The sequence below is a fragment of the Carassius auratus genome, unplaced genomic scaffold (genome assembly GCF_003368295.1).
Source record: "Carassius auratus strain Wakin unplaced genomic scaffold, ASM336829v1 scaf_tig00012746, whole genome shotgun sequence".
Taxonomy (NCBI): domain Eukaryota; kingdom Metazoa; phylum Chordata; class Actinopteri; order Cypriniformes; family Cyprinidae; genus Carassius; species Carassius auratus.
Window position 1 is genome coordinate 12899 of NW_020524324.1, and position 21843 is coordinate 34741.

Below are 21843 nucleotides of genomic sequence, written 5' to 3' on the forward strand. Positions count from 1 at the left end.
CATAAATATAGTAGGCCTCCTTAGAAATTTTATACATTTTTATATTTGTTTGAGTATTGAGTATTGAGTATTTGAACAGAAGAAGCAATGAGGAAAACACATAGTAAAAACACAAGGGCTCTGATGAAAGGAAATCTTATTCTAACAGTAGACAAGTAGCATAAAAATGAGGGGAAAAAAAGGTATTGTTAGGCCAGTTTTATTATAGGGTTAATCAATTGTTTTTTGTTTGTTTTTTCAAAGAAAGAAAAACACATAATTTATAAATTTTAGGTAAAGATACTATATTAAGCAACAGCAGCCAATGGAAAAGAGTTAAATAAATAAATGAATAAAAGAAGAAACATATTTTGAGAAATGAGGGTGTGCTGGGACCACCCACATTTTGATGACATCATGCCACTCTTAAAAAGCAGGTTTCAGGAGTTGTGTGACACAATTTTACATTGGCCACCTTTGTATAATAGAAAGAAGGCTATCTGAGACAAGAGTATTGGACTATTGTTTTTGCTACAGCATCTATTTGAGACATTTCAAGGAACAGCTTCAGTAGGGTAAGTGATAAAGTGTTTGTTTTAAAAAGGCAAATTTGAAAAATGTTAAATAAGAAAGTTATGTTTTGGAATTTTGAGTGAATTAAAAAAGACAAAACCACAACAAAGAAAAACATTTACAACAACTAAAAAAAAAATATGTATATTAATGGTAGTGCCAAAAAATCTAATGTGAAAGTGTATGGTAAAGTGTATATTGCGGTAGGATAATTAGACCAGGTTATGTGTTTTACGGTGTTGCTCTTTATAGAATATTATATACAATGTTGCTGAGTTTATGTATGTAATGGTCAATCAGAGTGATTTAAATTAAGAATTGTTGAAACACTGATGTTTGTTCAATTACTGTGCTTGTTAAAGAAAGTGTAGGCTGACAAAGTTTCTGAAAAGTATGCATGTATATATGATGCAAGAAAGATGTAAGTTTTTTTGTTGTTGTTGTTGACCGCTTGATTAATTCTTAGTGTCTGGGGAGTAGTTCAAACATTGCAAGAAAAAAAAAGTGATTTACTGTTGTTTGTCCTTGTTTATTTTTTACAGTGATATATTTTTTTAGTGTTATTTTTCAAATGCAGATAAATAAATGTTAGAGAAGCGCTAACTTAGTGGTTAATATAAATGTAATTGCTGGCATTAACATTAGCATGTGATGATATTCAATGTTAAGCAAATTTATTTTTATGTATTGAGACAAAGGAACAAGCTTTAATTTTTGGTCGGGTAACATTTAACTAATGCAGAGGTAGGAAGCAATATATTTTATGTTTTTATTTTAGTGAATCTTTAGTATCATTTTTTTGTGGTGTAGGGTAAAGCATTCTAGTGGATGGTGAGTAGGTACTTAGAGGAATAATGTTTATTTTATGTCAGTTAATTGCTAATAGTTATGTTATTGTTAACGTCTTTGTGCTAGTTTCTAAAAGTATTTTCAGTATGTATTATTATTCAAAATGTCTGTTGAGTAAGATGTGCAAAATGTTTCTAAAAGAAAAAAATAACAATTTGCAGAAGTTATTAGTATAGTGTTTTGTTTGGCATAAATGTAATTTGGTCTATATTTTATTTTGGTCTAAGTCTGTTGAAATATGTAACAAAAGTTTAGAATAAGTAAAAAATGCAAAAGTAGTTGTTGGATGGAAGGTTTGACGTTTTTTTGTGGACAAATAATGTGTGTGATAGTTTATAATTTTTAGTTCAGCGTTGGAATAAATGGTATTAAGAAAAAAAGGGGCGAAAACAATAGAACTAATAAATATTTTGTTAAAGGTAAATTTTATTGAGTTCAATGCTTATAAAATTTTATTTAATTAATTTGTTTGTGTACAACATGATATTGTTTTCCTTAAACAATTTTTCAGGGTTTGATAAGTCTTTAAAATATTTGAATTAAGGTAATAAAATTTGAAAGTAAATGTTTTTTTTTTCTCTGTATTGTGGATGAATGTAGCCGTTTTGTGGATGAATGTAGTTGTTTTGTGAATGAGACGGGTGGCAAGGTTTGAAGAGATGGTATGGCATTTAAATCTACTGGTTGAAAGGGAAATTGCTGTGTTTTAAAAGACTTCATTGCACAAACAGATTTTTTTACCAGCAAACACAAGTTTACTTATACGTTTTCAGTGTGCAGTATTATGCAAAATGTGGTTTGAGCATCATGTCTCTAATGTTTTGTTTGGTAGAAATGTGTTTTAATGTAACTTAATGTGTTCCTGTTGAATTAGTTTATTTCTAAAATATTTTGCAAATATCAAGTTTAGTTTGTGTAAGAAACATCATACATTTTAACCAGAAATATTTTTTATTATTAGGTATGTAATTGATAATTGATAAAACAGATGCATTAAAATATATAATCAATAATTATATAATCAAAGTTTAGAATAATTAAATTAAATGCAAAAATAGTTGTATGGAAATAGTTTGTAATGTAAAGATGGTATTTGAGAGTACAATGTTAGGTATGTAGAAGAATAATGTGTTTTATAGTTGGTTATATATTTATATATATTTTTTTTTCCAGTTAATTTATTGTGTTTAATGAATGTAAACATCCCTAAGATAAGTTTTTTTATTATTATTATTATTAATTTGATGAATTTCTTGACAGTAATGTTTAGGGTATGGTAAATGTTTCATAGAGATGGATCAGTAAAGTGAATTTAGATTTTATTGAATTTTATTGTATGTGGTTGAAGTATTGATTTGTATTTCACACATAAAAAATACTTCTGTTACAGTCAGACCAGTTCATAAGTGTTTAAGTCTATTTTGTGCATGTGTCTATTTTGTTTTTGTTATAGTTTAGAATTACAGCTTTTCCTTGCAGAGTAGTTTTAGGCTTTGTTGATGGTTTGTAGATACGATTTAATTAAAAATAACCATTTAATATGCAGTGCTTAGCCATTTTTTTTATATAATACATAAAGAATGTTGTATTAGAGAGAGAGAAAGAGAGTAATTTACAAGTAGTTCTTAGGAATCAAGGCAAGTTGTAAAAATTGTTGATAATAGTCATTCAATGTGTAGTTAAAAAAAAAATTGTTTTAATATTTAAGTTCAGTGCTCTAAGTGGCCCAAAAGAGGTGTCGGTACTCTGTTATAGCCTATTTTATTTATTTATTTATTATATATATATATATATATATATATATATATATATATATATATATATATATATATATATATATATATATATATATATATATATATAATAAAGAAATACCGGCCTACTTAAAGCACTGGTTAAGTTGGAAAGTTATATTCAGTATGTCTCTACATTGTGATTTTTTTATCCACATAAAAATACACACATTTTGTTTCCTCTATATAGACTTAATCAGATTTAATAAAAAGTGATAAGTACTTGGAGAAAAATATGTTTTTTCCTGAGTATACATTTTATTTTGCCTAGTATAATTGATTATTTAAAGATGGCAGCTAAAGGCAAAAAACATTGCATCCAAAGGTTTTAACTTTAACAATGATTTGTTATATGATATATATCATATATATATATATATTATATTTTGTTTACTGATTTGTTTTTTATGAAATTCAAACCTTATTGCTGTGTAATTATTTGGCATTAAGTATGATTCATAGATACATATTCGTTTTATATACAATTTGAGGTAAATGTTTGTAATGCTTCATAAACAATTATGTGTGGCTGTCTTTTAGAAACAGTTCATAGTCATTTAAACAGTAATATGTGTAAAGATTATGACAATTCCAAGATAAATAGTTGGCCATTATGATTATTGTAATTTAATTAAAGTTTAGTTTTTTTGCTCCTTTTTGTTTGCATTATGAATGTGACGTCATGTTTTTTTTTTTTTTGACAGTTCAGCATATATTGAAAGGATCACGGTAAAACATATTATAAGTTTTTAGAAAATTTGAGTGGAAGAAAACAGAACTTAGAAGGACACAAGGTAAGTTATTTTAATTGTTGATAACACTCCAAAATAGATCAATAATATATATTTCATTTTTGTTTTGGAGGTTAATTTATACTGTTTAAATATGTATTTAAAGGTTGAATAGCAATAAGTATTATATATATATATAATAAGAAATGTGTTTCTTTTTCTTCTTTTTTTTCTTTCTTTTTGACGTTTGAGTTTTTATTCTTGCATGGTATGGCAATTGTTTTGTTATGTTAAGAGTTATTATCACTTTACCTGTTTTTTAAAAAAAAAATTTTTATCTGGTTTGTGTGTTGTATGTGTTTAAATAGGACTACAGCAGTGTTTAATTTACATTTAAAGTATTTCAAGTATTTATGTATTTTTCTCTTTAATGTAGATGCCTCGGAAGAAGGGGTTTCGTATGCAGCGTACACAAAGATGCATCAAAAGTAAGAGTGATGCTAATGCATGTATATGTTCAGAAAAATTGCCGCTATCTGTTGTTGCTGGGACAGATGTAAGGGCTGCCACATTAAGCGAAGATGCATTGATTGGATGTTGTGTTGTGGCTGGAATCAAACATGTGATTTCTCCTGTATGTACATGGACACAGACAGATATTGATGACATATATGTAGAAGGCAGCAAACTAACACAAAATGTAATCATGTCACGTCAGAAAAGAGAATGTAAACAGAAAGAGTTGTGTAGGTTGATTGAACAGCACAATGTGTTTGGAAGGAAGTGGAATGTAAAAATTGGTTTACCAGTATACAAAGATTTTGAACTGCTGCAAGAGGAGATTGTACTGTATGAAATGCTGCAAGAATATTTGTTGAGGGATGGAATGTGTTTGCTAAACCTTCAGAGTGCAGTTATTGCCATTATTCATCATAACAATTATTTTGCAGTGATTGATTTTGGCAAACGTAATATGTTTGGGTTGGCTTGTGAAATTGGCAGGTCTGTGGTTGTTTTCAACACATGTCTTAATGATCTTATGGTTCATATCAAGAATCTAAGGAAGTCTTTAGATGCACAATGGTATGCCGTTAGTAGAATTTCTGTAAAGACATTTCAACAAGATCATGCTTGTGCTAGAGAGTTTCCAGACAGCGATGTTGACAGCAATGGTGTTGATGAGTTTGGCAATATAGGTACTGAAGTTGCAGCTGAGTTTGAGGATAGTACTTCTGTCAGACTTGAAAAGAGTGTAAGAGGATCCTTTCATCAGGGGAATAACCAGTTTAAATACAGAGGAGTTCAATGTATGGCAATAGGTTTAGTAAGCCTAGCAAAGCATACAGTTGATAGTGTATTCTCATGGCAGACCAAAGACCTTGACAGAGCTGTTGTTTTAGGTGACGAGTTGTACACAGCTTTGCGAGACAATAATAAGATTAGACACAAATCCAATCTGTTGGCTATTCCTGATTTGCCAAAAGAATCAGTTATTGATGGAGAAAGTTTTTTGTTTGAATATGGTGACTTTGTCAGTGGTGATATAGATGTGGTCAATGGTCAGTTTATTGAGAGTGGTGTCTACAGCAGTCTTTCTGCTGGACTGGAAAAAATGTTTGCACAGTATGACTCATGTCTTTTAACATTGTGTAGTAGTACATGTGCAATCATTTCTCACAATGGACAGTATGCACTGATTGACTCTCATGCACGTAATGCTCTTGGCATGGTTGATGGAAATGGAAGAAGTGTTGTTGTATATTTTTCATCTGTAAATGATTTGCTCAATCACATTTGCCTTTTAGCTAAAGGGCTCACTGAGAAGGAAAAACCTTTTGAAATAACTGGTATCCGTGCCACTATTACAACTGGGAAACCTACACAGCACAACGCATCAGAAATTAAAGATGAGAAGGGTACAAAGTGTTTAACATTAACAGAGAGCTGCAAAGACTCTTACAAGACATTTGAAATTGAGTTTGATGAGGATTCTTCAAATGATCTGCCAACAAATAATTATGCAAGAAATAAGCGTAAAATTTCAGTAAGCAATTGTACTTTAAAGAAACAAAAAAGATATGATGTTACTGAAGTTAATTCAGATGTGGAATTTGTTAGTGATGTAAAAAACAACAACATGATGTATAATCCCATTTGTAAACAGATTGGTCAAACTTTGTGTAGTCATTTAAATGTGGATTACGAAGAAGTTAATGTTTCAGAATTTACACATGTTGGTTTGTTAGGAGTTCCATGCAAAAATGACAAAATAATGGCTGATGGAAACTGTTTCTTCCGAGCCATCTCTCAAGCTGTAAGCGGCACACAAAAGTATCATAGAAAAATACGACTGGCTGTTGTACAACATTTGGAAAATAATGCTGAAAAATATCGAAACATTTTAAGAAGAGAGTATTCCTCAGTGTCAGAGTACATTAACAAGTCTAAAATGAGATATGTTAATAGCTGGGCTACTGAAGTTGAAATTCAAGCAACAGCTGATTATTTAGGAATTGATGTTTTTACATTTTATGATGGTCGTTGGTTAAAATACAATTGCAATGGTAAGCTTTTGTCGAAACACAGCATCTACTTAGAAAATTGCCATGAAAACCATTATGAGACTGTAGTTTGTGTAAATGAGCCTGAACGCCAGAGTTGTTATGGCTACTGCAAAATCAGTAAGTCCTGTTTTGAAGATTACAATACTAGAGCAAAGATTGACAATAAAAATAATGAACTTGAACAGCAGCATCATAGTTTGTTAAAAACAATGTACAATGACACATGTTGTGCAATGACAATGGTAAGAGATCCTGATGTTGATGTACTGGAAAATGAAAGTCAGATGACATTTAAATATAGTCCTCTATCTACAGAAGTTGCACAAACGATATGCAACAAATTACATTTAAATCTTGAAATAAAAAATATACAAGCACCAACTGTTTATGGAAGTTTAGGTGTTGTGTGTAAGACAGATACAGTTGCAAAGGATGGTAATAGTTTTTTTAGAGCCGTAGCTCAAGTGATTAGCGGTTCTGAAAAGAATCATAGGAAGATTAGACTTGCTGTTGTCCAGTATATGAGTAATCACAGTGATGAACATATGAAGTTAGTGGGTAAAGAATTTACTTCAATGGCAGAATATATTTTGAAGTCACAAATGCAATATGTTGGATATTGTGCTTCAGACATAGAATTTCAAGGTACAGCAAATGCTTTGGGAGTGGATCTATTTATATGTAATGAGGGGAAATGGGTTAAATACAGTTGCATGAGTACTGTTGTGGGAAGTGATGGAATTTATTTAAAACATTGTGGGGATAATGATTTTGAGCCCGTAATGTGTGTCAATCAAGTTGATAAGAATGTTTGCTTTGATTTGTGCAAAGTGGGTAATTTCCCTAATTCACAGTATACATGTAAAAGGAATTCCAAAAAGCAGGTAGATGAGAGTACAAATATGTCTACTTCAAAAAACAATTATTGTTTGTCTAAGTATTATAAAAATAAAATTTCCTTCCAAAAAAGCATTAAATATCAAAATGTGTTGCACAAAGAAACCAAAAAAGTAATGAGCAAAAATAAGTATCATAGAGATTTGTTGTACCAGGAAAAGAAAAAGAATGTTAGCAAGGGGAAATATCAGAACGATGTACTGTATAAAGAAATTAAAAAGTATATGACCAAGAAGAAATATAACGAAAATGTTTTGCATAAGGAAATGAAAAAAGAGAATAGCAAAAAAAAGTATCACGAACATGTGTTGTATAAGGAAATGAAAAAAGAGAATAGCAAAAAAAAGTATCACAATAATTTGTTGCATAAGGAGATGAAAAAAGACAAGAGCAAAAGAAAATATTGTGAAAACATGTTGCATAAGGAAAAAGTAAAGGACATGAGTAAAAGAAAGTATGAGACAAATGATTTGCACAGGACAAAAGTAAAGGAAATTAGTAAAAGAAAGTATGAGCAAAATGATTTGCACAGGAAAAAAGTTAAGGAAATGAGTAAAAGGAAATACAGATTAAATCAGTTGCATAAGCAGAATGTAAAGGTTATTAATACAAGAAAGTATCGAGAAAACCCTGAGCATAAGAAACGTGTTATTGCTGGTATAAAATTTAAAAGGCAACAGATAAAATTTAAAAAAGAACAGTTTGAATTTGTTATGCAGCGTTTTCTGGATTTGGTGAAAGATGGGCCAGATTTTGTGTGTTGTGTTTGCCAAAGATTGTTATTTCGACATCAGGTTTTAAGTTGTAATAGACATTATTATAGCACAAAAACAATAGGTTCAATTTTTGAAAAATGTGTAAGTGAGGAATATTTGCACAAATGTGATACGACCTGTGTAATGCCATGTCAGTGGCTGGATACACCTAGAGGCAAGCTGTGGATTTGTTACACATGTCATAATAAAATTAACAAAGGACAAATACCACCTGAATGTGCGACAAACAATTTGAAAGTTCATCCAATTCCACCAGAACTGTCATGTTTGAATTCTTTAGAACAACATTTGATTGCATTACATATACCATTTATGAAAATGTTAGCATTACCCAAAGGAGGGCAAAATGGAGTACATGGACCTCTAAGCTGCGTACCTGCAAATATTGTGCAAACTTCTAATTTATTGCCTCTCTCTAGTATGGAAGGATCTTTGTTGCCCGTAAAACTAAAGAGAAAGTTAACGTATAAAGGCCATTATAAATATCAGTTTGTTGACTCTATGCACATAAGACAAGCATTAAAATGTTTAAAGGAGATAAATGTGCATTATAAAGATATAGAATTTAATGAAGTTTGGCTAAATGAGTTTTGTAGAGAACAAGATAATGACGTTTTAGAAAAGGAATGTGATGTACATGCGGAAAGTCAAGAAACATCTATAGATGTTTGTGAAGATGAGCTTTTGCATGACAGACAACAACACTGCATGTTTCAGGACACATGTCTCATGCCTGTTGACATTGGTCAGGAAGCACTAGATCAGTATTTTGATAATATATTAAATCTGGCGCCAGCAGAAGGGAATAATCCTGTTAAATTGCTTTCTGATTTTGCTAATGAAGCCAAATGTTTCCCAGTGTTATTTCCACAGGGGTGTAATACGTACCATGAAAAGCGAGAAAACCGTTTGACATTGTCAAGGTATTTTAATAACCGAATTTTACATGCTGATGGTAGGTTTGCACAAAATGTAGAATATATTTTTTTTGCTCAGTACATGTCTGAAATTGAACAAGTCGTGTCAAATGTATCGATTGCATTGCGTAAAGGAAAAAGTGGCAGAAAGTCTCAAAAAGTTAATAATGATGTTTTGATGAATGAGGAATCTTTAAAGAAACTTTTGGAATTTGATGATGGGTTTCGTTTTCTTAAACCTATCCGTGGTACACCAGCTTTTTGGCAGACAGCACAACGTGACCTACTTGCTTGTGTTCGTCAGTTTGGTATTCCTACTTGGTTTTGTTCATTTTCATCGGCAGACATGCGCTGGAACAATCTTCTTTTTAGCATTTTGAAACAGGAGGGAAGAACACAAACAGTTGAAGAATTACAGTGGGCAGACAGGTGTGAGCTATTGCGACGTAATCCTGTAACTGCGGCTAGAATGTTTGATTTTCGTTGGCATTGTTTTTTAAGGGAGGTACTTATGTCTTCATCCCATCCAATAGGTAAAATTAAGGATTATTTTTACCGTGTTGAATTCCAGCAGCGTGGTTCACCTCATGTCCATTGTCTGTTTTGGATTGAGAATGCCCCAATAATTGATAAAAACACAGATGAAGAGGTAATTCAGTTTATTGATAAATATGTAACATGTGAATTACCATCACAGGATGATTCATTGTTGGACACTGTTACATCTGTGCAGCAGCATTCAAAACGCCATTCCAAGACATGTAAGAAGAAAAATACTGTTTGCCGTTTTAATTTTCCTAGGCCAGTATCTGCACGAACATTTATATGTCATGGAAAAAGTGACACAAAAAAGCAGTGCAAGTGTCAGGTAGATAATATTGATAATACAATTAAAGAATGTGCATGTGTAAATCAAGATGTGACAGATTTTAAAATGAACACAGAAAAGGCAGGTGACATTTTGTCCTCCATAAAAAAGTCTCTTTCAGATGAGAATTGCAATTATAACAGTGTGGAACATTTGTTTACACATTTAGGTATAAATCAATCCATTTTTGAGCTTGCATATAAATCCTTTACCCGAAATACACAAGTTGTCCTGAAAAGACAGATCAATGAGGTTTGGGTCAATCAATATAGCAAGCCACTGTTAAAATGTTGGAATGCAAATTTAGATATCCAGTATGTTGTTGATGCATACGCTTGTGTAGTCTATATAATTTCTTATATATCAAAGTCAGAAAGGGAGATAGGATTGTTGTTAAGTAATGCCCAAAGAGAAGCACGTAAAGAGGGAAATGTTAGTGCAAAAGATGCACTGAAAAACCTTGGAAGTGTTTATTTGCATAACAGAGATGTATGTGCTCAAGAATCTGTGTATAGATTAACAAATATGCATCTAAAAGAGTGTTCGAGGAAAGTTGTGTTCGTACCAACAGGAGACAATGTCATTAAAATGAGTCTACCTTTAAATGTATTGAGGCAAAAAGCATCATCAAACAACTTAACGACAGAAGACATGTGGATGACTAGTATTGTAGATCGTTATAAGAACAGACCAAATGATTTGAATGATCTGTGTATGGCAACATTTGCATCAGAATATCGGGTTTTAAGTAAAAATGAAAAATCTAAGAATCCTCTTCAATTAAATAATGGTTGTGGTTTTATCACAAAAAGAACACGAACAAAACCTGCAGTTGTCCGTTATGTGCGCTTTTCTGAGGAAAAAAATCCAGAACAATTTTATCAAAGCATTCTCCAGTTATTTTTACCATACCGTGTAGATATTCAACTAAAACCTCATAATTCTGAAACATTTGAACAATTTTACAAAAATGGTCATGTAACATTTAGTGATGGCTCTAGATATGCAGTCAAGTCAGTTGTTGATTTAAATAGAAAGAAGTTTGAAATGGAGGCAGATGAATTAGATAATATCCAAGATGCAATTGACAATAATAGTCCAATAGAAGATGGCTGGTGTGACCTGTGTCCGGAGCAGGAGTTAGAGCGTTTAATTTGTGCAGAGGAAATGAAAGACAAAAAACAGCAAGTGGATGAACAAGATGAGAATATTCCAGATTTAACAACAAGTAATGAACAAGTTGCACATTTGGAAAAGAAAAATAATATAATGTGTAGAAGTGATGGTTTGGCATTAATTAGATCTTTGAATGATACACAGTTATCGATTTTTTATCAGATTCGTCAATGGTGCTTAGATAAGATAATAGGGAAAAACCCAAATCCATTACATATATTTATTACTGGTGGTGCAGGGACAGGAAAAAGCCATTTAATAAAAGCTATACAATACGAAGCAATGAGGTTGCTATCAACAGTGTGTCGTCATCCTGACAATACTTGTGTTTTGCTAGCTGCTCCCACGGGAATTGCTGCCTATAATCTTAATACAACTACAATCCATAATACACTAAGCATTGGAAAAGATGTTCGCTTACCATACACACCTTTGAGTGAAGAAAAGCTCAATTGTTTGCGTGCTAAATATAGTGATCTGCAAATTTTGATAATTGATGAAATATCCATGGTTGATCACAATCTATTAGCGTATATTCATGGTAGACTTAGACAGATTAAGCAAACTTGTGACTTTTCTCCCTTTGGAAATGTAAGTATAATTGCTGTTGGAGATTTCTTTCAGTTGCCTCCAGTTAAAGGGAAACCCCTGTATAATGATGACATACTAGGTATTAACCTATGGTCTAGTCTGTTTTCAGTTGTAGAATTAAAAACAATAGTTAGGCAAAAAGATAATACGTTTGCAGAGTTACTAAATAGATTACGAATTCGCACAAAAAAGACTCCAATGTTAAACTGTGACATTGATTTATTGAAAAAATGTGAAACCGGTGAAGTCAGCCCAGCTTTACATATATTTCCCACTAACAAACAAGTAAATGAGCATAATGTGCAGCAACTATTTAAAACTTGCCCTGAATATGTTGAGATAAATGCTCAAGATTTTGTACATAATAACAAGACAGGGAAACTTGAATTGAAAAGTGGTCATCATGCTAAAACATATAACACTTGTCTAGAAGAAACACTGCTCTTAGGGAAAGGTGCTCGTGTAATGTTGTGTAAAAATGTAGATGTAATTGATGGTCTGGTCAATGGTGTGTGTGGCACAGTAACAAACATAGTTTTTCTTAACAGTGAACACAAGTTCCCTCAAACAGTGTATGTCAAATTTGATGACAATCAAGTTGGTGTACAAAGGAGAAAATGTTATGCATATGCTTCAGCAGCTGAAATGGGTTCTACAGGTATAAAACCCGAAGAGGAAAGAGTACATAGTAAAGGGGGATTGCGACGACAGTTTCCACTAAAACTTGCTTGGGCTTGTACAGTACATAAAGTACAAGGAATTACTGTTGATAAAGCTGTAGTGTCTCTTAAAAAGATATTTGCACCTGGACAGGCATATGTGGCTTTAAGTCGTGTTAAAAGTTTGGCTGGTTTGATTATTCAAGATTTTGAGGAGAAGGCTATATACTGTAAAGACAGCATTAAGGATGCAATTCAAAACATGCCTAGATATTCTGTTAGAAATATACCATGGCTCAAATTGAAAACGCAAACATTCAGTGTATTTTTGATGAATGTGCAAAATTTAAGACACCATTTAACAGATTTGGTTTTGCATACTCAGCATTTGGAACCTAACTGCATTGCTGTTACTGAAACATGGCTACCTGCAGATATCTCTTTAGAAACTATACATATCAATGGTTACAATTTTCATAGTCAACCACGAAGTTTATCTTACAGTAGCAGTAACCCAACATTAACTGAATTACAAGCTCAACAACATGGTGGTGTTGGCATGTATAGCTCAAACAATTTGGCATGTAATGTTGTCCAGGTACCAAATGTAAATTTAGAATGTTTAGTTTGCAACTACACAGCACACAATATACTAATAGCAGTAATTTATCGGCCACCTTCATATCCTATTTCTTTGTTTAAAGGAAATCTAGACAAATTGTTTAATTTTCTAGAACCCCTAAGCAATACAATTGCTGTCATTGGAGATTTCAATGATAATATTTTAAACTCTTCAACAATCTGCAAGTTTATAACAAACAGAGGCTATGTTCAACATGTCACACAAACCACAACAGAAAAGGGCACATTAATTGATCATGTATATGTAAAAACAACACATTATACCATAAAAACAACAGTGTTACCAACGTATTTCAGTGACCATGAGGGTATTTTTTGTTCTTTTACATGTAATACTGTTAACAGTAATGAAGAAGCATCTGGACAATTGTAGGTTGTAACTGTAGTTGTAGCTGTTCAGCTTTGTTTGGCAAATAAGTTAGAGGTTCAATGAGAATCCTTGTGGATACTTTATCTCTACTGAGCCAAATACTGCTGTATTGCAGTGAGTGTTTACTGCAAGGTAGATATTCAAGTGTAACATCTTTAACAAATTTGCTTGACAAAATAAATGGAAAGAGAATTTACATTCTTGTAGTAAAACTGTGACTTTCAAAATAATGGTTTCTTTTCCTGCATTGCAACAACATTTACATTTTTAATTTGTGTTCATATTTGTTTTATCATAATCAATTTACATTTGCACTAATATCATAGTTATATACAGTAGGTAAACAAAATATATCAGTAATTATATGATTGGCAGAATTATTATTATTTTTTTGTACCAGTGTTTTACAACTCTTCAACAATTTCCAAGTTTATAACAAACAGAGGCTATGTTCAACATGTCACACAAACCACAACAGAAAAGGGCACATTAATTGATCATGTATATGTAAAAACAACACATTATACCATAAAAACAACAGTGCTACCAACGTATTTCAGTGACCATGAGGGTATTTTTTGTTCTTTTACATGTAATACTGTTAACTGTAATGAAGAAGCATCTGGACAATTGTAGGTTGTAACTGTAGTTGAAACTGTTCAGCTGTGTTTGGCAAATAAGTTAGAGGTTCAATGAGAATCCTTGTGGATACTTTATCTCTACTGAGCCAAATATTGCTGTATTGCAGTGAGTGTTTAATGCAAGGTAGATATTCAAGTGTAACATCTTTAACAAATTTTCTGGACAATTGTAGGTTGTAACTGTAGTTGTAGCTGTTCAGCTTTGTTTGGCAAATAAGTTAGAGGTTCAATGAGAATCCTTGTGGTTACTTTATCTCTACTGAGCCAAATACTGCTGTATTGCAGTGAGTGTTTACTGCAAGGTAGATATTCAAGTGTAACATCTTTAACAAATTTGCTTGACAAAATAAATGGAAAGAGAATTTACATTCTTGTAGTAAAACTGTGACTTTCAAAATAATGGTTTCTTTTCCTGCATTGCAACAACATTTACATTTTTAATTTGTGTTCATATTTGTTTTATCATAATCAATTTACATTTGCACTAATATCATAGTTATATACAGTAGGTAAACAAAATATATCAGTAATTATATGATTGGCAGAATTATTATTATTTTTTTTTTGTACCAGTGTTTTACAACTCTTCAACAATTTCCAAGTTTATAACAAACAGAGGCTATGTTCAACATGTCACACAAACCACAACAGAAAAGGGCACATTAATTGATCATGTATATGTAAAAACAACACATTATACCATAAAAACAACAGTGCTACCAACGTATTTCAGTGACCATGAGGGTATTTTTTGTTCTTTTACATGTAATACTGTTAACAGTAATGAAGAAGCATCTGGACAATTGTAGGTTGTAACTGTAGTTGAAACTGTTCAGCTGTGTTTGGCAAATAAGTTAGAGGTTCAATGAGAATCCTTGTGGATACTTTATCTCTACTGAGCCAAATATTGCTGTATTGCAGTGAGTGTTTACTGCAAGGTAGATATTCAAGTGTAACATCTTTAACAAATTTTCTGGACAATTGTAGGTTTTAACTGTAGTTGTAGCTGTTCAGCTGTGTTTGGCAAATAAGTTAGAGGTTCAATGAGAATCCTTGTGGTTACTTTATCTCTACTGAGCCAAATACTGCTGTATTGCAGTGAGTGTTTACTGCAAGGTAGATATTCAAGTGTAACATCTTCAACAAATTTGCTTGACAAAAAAAAAATGGAAAAAGAATTTACATTCTTGTAGTAAAACTGTGACTTTCAAAATAATGGTTTCTTTTCCTGCATTGCAACAACATTTACACTTTTAATTTGTGTTCATATTTATTTTATCATAATTAATTTACATTTGCACTAATATCATAGTAATATAGGTAAACAAAATATATCAGTAATTATATGATTGATGGAAATTAATTTGTTGTACCAGTGTTCCTAACAACTTGTCTTAAAAATTGTTAGTACAATCAGTTCAACATGAACAGTGAAATATAACATTGTACATAAACAGTTTATTAATATTTTTGTTGTAGTTACTCTGCTACAAATGTATTATTCTCACGTTAAAATTTTGCTGAAACGACATTTACCCATTAATTTTTTACACCATTGGGAACAAAGAACACTTCACAACTTAAATCTTATGTCTGTTAAAATTATGAAGAAATAGCACATAAATTACTTATTTTCAAAACATTAACAGATAATAACCTTTTTTAAATTACACTTAAACATGACTAAAATGTAATGACATTTGATACAATGATCAGAGGTATTATTTTTATATTTACCAGTTAATTAAACTCTAACTTTAATCTAAATTGTGCTCCTAAATTATTGTCTTTGAGCCTTAATTTCATTACAAAAAAGGTTGTTGCTGATGCAGGTTTTGCTTTACCATATATGTAGTTTCAAAAAGCAAAAGACACTGGTAATGGTACTCCTGGTTTACTGGGATGGGGTTCAATTCCCTACAGTGCTGCAGCTTTTTGGAGCAACTACAAACAATCCAACAATATTTTTATAAGATTAATAACACAAAAATATCTTAAAAACAATACTATTATGCATTAAACATGCTAAATATAGGATTTAAAAAAATCTAAGTTATTTATATGTGCCAAAGTTGATGCCAGCTGTTGACAGTCTTGAAAACAATACTATTGTGCATTAAACATGCTTAATATAGGATCAAAATAATCCAAGATATTTATATGTGGCAAAGTTGATGCCAGCTGTTGACAGTATGACTATAACAGAGTATTGACATATGTCTTCAGGCCAGGACTCATATAAAGTGTCTGAAGTTCAATGCAGATTAGACATTGCATGATTGAATGAGTATAAAACATGGCATATCCTGTTGCAAGCGGATGGAAATATGATTATAAAAAAGTGGCCTTTTAATATCTTCAGAACAGCACTCAGTCTTCAGGCATGGACTTATAAAGTGTCTGCAGTTCATTGCAGTTTGGACATTGCATGATTAAATGATATCTTCAGACCAGCACTCAAGAACAAGTACTTTTAGGCAGACTGGACATTGCATGTTTTCATATGAAACATGCAACTTCTTATTGACAACAGATGGTGCTATGCTTATAACTGAATATTATTGGCCTTTAAACATCTTCAGGCCATTAATCTTTCCAAATATGTGAGGTTTGGTGCAGATTGGACACTGCATGTTTAAGTTAGTGTAAAACAAGACATTTCCCTTCACCAGCAGGTGACACTATATAGATTACAGATTGTAATGGGCTATTGGTCTTCAGATGTGCTCTAAAGACTCTTATCACACATGTGAAAGTTTGGGGAAGATCAAATATTTCATGCCTTAGTTACAACAACTTTTATTCCCATGGTAAGACATTGAACTTTGTCACAGTGCCATGGACACGCCTTTTAACAAAAACTCAAGATCTCCACAATTTAACATTGCACACGGCTTTAGTTTAGACTGACCACAAAAAAGACATTGATGTAATAAAATTTATATGAGTAGTTAGTCGCAGTGTAAAATATGTCACTTCCTGTTGCCAGTAGGTGGCGCTATGACTATAACTGAATATGGGCATGTCAATCTGTTCAGGTTTGGAGTCTTATCAAACATGTGAAGTTTGGGGCACATTGAACGTTGTATGTCTGAGTTATAGCAACTTCATTTTTCGTGGCAAAACACAAATTTGTCAGTCCGCCATGGACACGCCCTTTAATGAAACCTAAAGATCTTCTCAATTTAACATCGCAAAGGCCTTTAGATTTAACCGACCAAGTTTGCTGTTGATCTGAATAAATCTCTAGGAGGAGTTTGTTAAAGTACAACCCCTGAAAATGGCAAAAACAATGCCAATTTTGCAGAGAAAATTCTAAATAACTGACTTCCTGTTGGGATTCGGATTTCGTACCTATAGACTTTTTTGTAGGTATTAGTGTGTACCATGTGTGTACCGATTTTTGTACATGTACGTGAAACGTAGCTCGAGGCGCACTCTGTTGAATGTGTATAGGTGGTGCTATTGAGCCATTATGCCACACCCGATGGAATATTGGCCTTCAGAACTGTTCAGGCCAGGACTCTTATCACACATGTGAAGTTTGGGGAAGATCGGACACTTTATGCCTGAGTTATAACGTCTTTTATTCCCATGACGAGACATCAAACTTAGTCACGGCGCCATGGACACGCCTTTTAACAAAAACTCAAGATCTTCACAACTAAACATCACACAGGTCTTTAGATTAGACTGACCACAAAAAGACATTGATGTCATAAAATTTCTAGAAATAGTCTGTCACAGTATAAAATATGTCACTTCCTGTTGCCAATAGGTGGCGCTATGACTATAACTGAATATGGGCATGTAGATCTGTTCAGGTCAAGAGTCTTATCCAACATGTGAAGTTTGGGGCAGATTGGACATTGTATGTCTGAGTTACAGCAACTTCCTTTTTCATGGCGAAACATCGAAATTTGTCAGGCCGCCATGGACACGCCCTTAACAAAACCTCAAGTCCTTCGCAATTTAAGATCGCAAAAGGCTTTAGATTACACTGACCAAGTGTGGTGTTGATCTGAATAAATCTCTAGGAGGAGTTCGTTAAAGTACAACCCCTGAAAAATGACCAAAACAACACTAATTTTGCAGAGAAAATTCTAAATAACTGACTTCCTGTTGGGATTCGGATTTCGTACCAAGAGACTTTTTCGTAGATATTGGTGTGTTACATGTGTGTACCGATTTTTGTACATGTACGTGAAACATAGCTCGAGGCGCACTCCGTTTAAAGTGTATACGCACTCCGTTGAAAGTGTATAGGTGGCGCTATTGAGCCATTTTCCCACACTCGATGGAATATTGGCCTTCAGATCTGTCCAGGCCAGGACCCTTATCACACAAGTGAAGTTTGGGCAAGATCGGACATTTTATGCCTGAGTTATAACAATATTTTATTCCCATGGCGAGACATTGAACTTCATCACGGCGCCATGGACACACCTTTTAACAAAACTCAAGATCTTCAACAACTAAACATCACACAGGTCTTTAGATTAGACTGACCACAAAAAAGACATTGATGTCATAAAATTTCTAGGAGTAGTTGTCGCAGTGTAAAAATATGTAACTTCCTGTTGCCAATAGGTGGCGCTATGACTATAAACTGAAAATTGGCATGTAGAATCTGTTTCAGGTCAAGAGTCTTATCCAACATGTGAAGTTTGGGGCAGATTGGACATTGTATGTCTGAGTTACAGCAACTTCCTTTTTCATGGCGAAACATCGAAATTTGTCAGGCCGCCATGGACCCGCCCTTTAACGAAACCTCAAGTCCTTCGCAATTTATTATCGCAAAGGGCTTTAGATAACACTGACCAAGTTTGGTGTTGATCTGAATAAATCTCTAGGAGGAGTTCGTTAAAGTACAACCCCTGAAAATGGCAAAAACAACAGCAATTTTGAAGGGATAATTCAAAATAACCGACTTCCTGTTGGGATCCGGATTTCGTACCAAGAGACTTTTTTGTAGGTATTGGAGTGGTACATGTGTGTACCAATTTTTGTACATGTACGTGAAACATAGCTCGAGGCGCACTCCGTTGAAAGTGTATAGGTGGCGCTATAAGAGCCATTCTGCCACACCCGGTGGAATATTGGCTGAAGATCTGTTTCAGGCCAGGACTCTTATCACACATGTGCAGTTTGGGGAAGATCGGACATCTTATGCCTGAGTTATAACATCTTTTATTCGCATGGCGAGACATCGAACCTTCGTTGCGGCGCCATGAACAAGCCTTTTAACGAAAACTCAAGATCTTCACAACTGAACATCGCACAGGCCTTTAGATTAGACTGACCACAAAAAAGACATTGATGTCATAAAATTTCTAGGAGTAGTTCGTCGCAGCGTAAAATATGTCACTTCCTGTTGCCAATAGGTGGCGCTATGACTATAACTGAATATGGGCATGTCAATCTGTTCTGGTTCGGAGTCTCATCAAACATGTGAAGTTTGGGGCAGATTGGTCATTGTATGTGTGAGTTATAGCAACTTCATTTTTCATGGCGAATCATCGAAATTCGCCAGGCCGCCACGGACACGCCCTTCAACGAAAAGTCAGGATCTTCGCAATTTAACATCGCAAAGGCCTTTAGATTAGGCATACCAAAATTTGGTGTTGATTTGAAGAACTCTCTAGGAGGAGTTCGTTAAAATACAACACATGGAAATGAACCAAAATTACACAAAATATGCTCATAATATTAAAAATAACCGACTTCCTGTTGGGTTTAGAATTTCGCTCCAAGAGTCTTTTTTGTAGGTATTGGTGTGTTACATATGTGTGCCAATTTTCGTGCATGTACGTGAAAACATAGCTGGAAGGCTGTTGATTTTCTTGGTATAGGTGGCGCTGTCGAGCCATTTTGCCACACCCTCTTCTGAATCCTATATCAGACGAAAATTTTCACCAGGTTTGACGAGTGTTGCAAAGTTTCATGACTTTTTGAGCATGTTAAAGCCCTCAAAAATGCGATTCATTCGGGAGAAGAAGAAGAAGAAGAATAATATAATAAAAAACAAAGCAGATACAAGAGGGTCCTCGCACCTCGGTGCTCGGGCCCTAATAATAAACGGAGCAATTCCAAGAGGGTCCTCACACCATCGGTGCTCGGGCCCTAATTAAAAGCTGCAAGCAGCGATGAACGGGCCCTCGCACCCGGGCTCACCACCAGCGAGTTGCTTTAGTAAAAAGGTGAACGGTGAGAGAATGCATTTAATGTCAAAAATATAAGTGGAATATATCAAAGTATATCCCATATATGTGCCAATCTTACCATTGCCAGCAGGTGGCGCTATCATTATAATGGAATATTGGCCTTCAGATGTGTTCAGGCCAGGACTCTTATCAAACATGTGAAGTATGGGAAAGACTGAACATTTTATGCTTGAGTTACAACAACTTCTCTTGCTGTGGCAAGACATCAAATTTTGTCATGGCGCCATGGAAACGCCCTTTAACAAAAACTCAAGATCTCCAAAAGTTAACATTGCACAGGCCTTTAGATTAGACTGACCACAACATATATGTTAATCTCAAAAAAATTATAGGAGTAGTTTGTCGCAGCGTAAAACATGTCACTTCCTGTTGCCAATAGGTGGCGCTATGATTATAACTGAATGTGGGCATGTAGATCTGTTAAGGGCAGAAGTTTTATCTAACATGTGAAGTTTGGGGGCAGATTGGACATTGTAATGTCTGAGTTACAGCAACTTCCTTTTTCATGGCGAAACATCGAAATTTGTCAGGCCGCCATGGACACGCCCTTTAACGAAATCTAAAGATCTTCGCAATTTAACATCGCAAAAGGGCTTAAGATTACACTGACCAAGTTTGTTGTTTGATTTGAATAAATCTCTAGGAGGAGTTCGTTAAAGTACAACCCCTGAAAAATGGCAAAAACAACGCCAATTTTGCAGAGAAAATTCTAAATAAACCGACTTCCTGTTGGGATTCGGATTTTGTGCCAAAGAGACTTTTTGTAGGTATTGCTTGTGTTACATGTGTATTCGATTTTTGTACATGTACGTGAAACATAGCTCGAGGCGCACTCTGTTGAAAGTGTATAGGTGGCGCTATCGAGCCATTTTGCCACAACCTGATGGAATTTTGGCCTTCAGATGTGTTCAGGCCAGGACTCTTAATCACACATGTGCAGTTTGGGGAAGATCGGACATTTTTATGCCTGAGTTATAACATCTTTTATTCCCATGGCGAAGACATCGAACTTCGTGACGGCGCCATGGACACGCCTTTTAACGAAAACTCAAGATCTTCACAACTTAACATCGCACAGGCCTTTAGATTAGACTGACCACAAAAAATACACTTGATGTCATACAATTTCTAGGAGTAGTTCTTCGCAGCATGAAATATGACACTTCTGTTGCCAATAGGTGGCGCTATGACTATAACTGCATATGGGCATGTCAATCTATTCTGATCCAGAGTCTTATCAAACATGTGAAGTTTGGGGCGGATTGGACATTGTATGTCTGAGTTATAGCAACTTCATTTTTCATGGCGAGTCATCGAAATTCGCCAGGCCGCCACGGACACGCCCTTCAACGAAAACTCAAAATCTTCGCAATTTAACATCGCAAAGGCCTTTAGATTAGGCATACCAAATTTGGTGTTGATTTGAAGAAATCTCTTAGGAGGAGTTCGTTAAAATACAATGCATGGAAATGGCAAAAATGACACAAAATTTGCTAATAATATTAAAATAACCGACTTCCTGTTGGTTTAGAATTTTGCTCCAAGAGTCTTTTTTGTAGGTATTGATGTGTATATGTGTGTACCGATTTTCAT

At 33.8% G+C, this 21843-nt stretch overlaps 1 protein-coding gene across 1 annotated transcript; it reads left to right on the top strand.

Moving 5' to 3' along the window:
- Nucleotides 1-207: 207 nt before the first annotated feature.
- Nucleotides 208-13977, top strand: LOC113073669 (uncharacterized). Its single transcript, XM_026246494.1, has 2 exons — nucleotides 208-554; nucleotides 4362-13977. Exon 2 carries the CDS (start codon nucleotides 4362-4364, stop codon nucleotides 13386-13388), a length of 9027 nt encoding a protein of 3008 aa, XP_026102279.1. The 5' UTR covers nucleotides 208-554; the 3' UTR covers nucleotides 13389-13977.
- Nucleotides 13978-21843: the final 7866 nt, after the last annotated feature.

Bases quoted from the DNA above. Each gene is read 5' to 3' on its own strand.
- LOC113073669 (XM_026246494.1), top strand. From the start codon at position 4,362: ATGCCTCGGAAGAAGGGGTTTCGTATGCAGCGTACACAAAGATGCATC.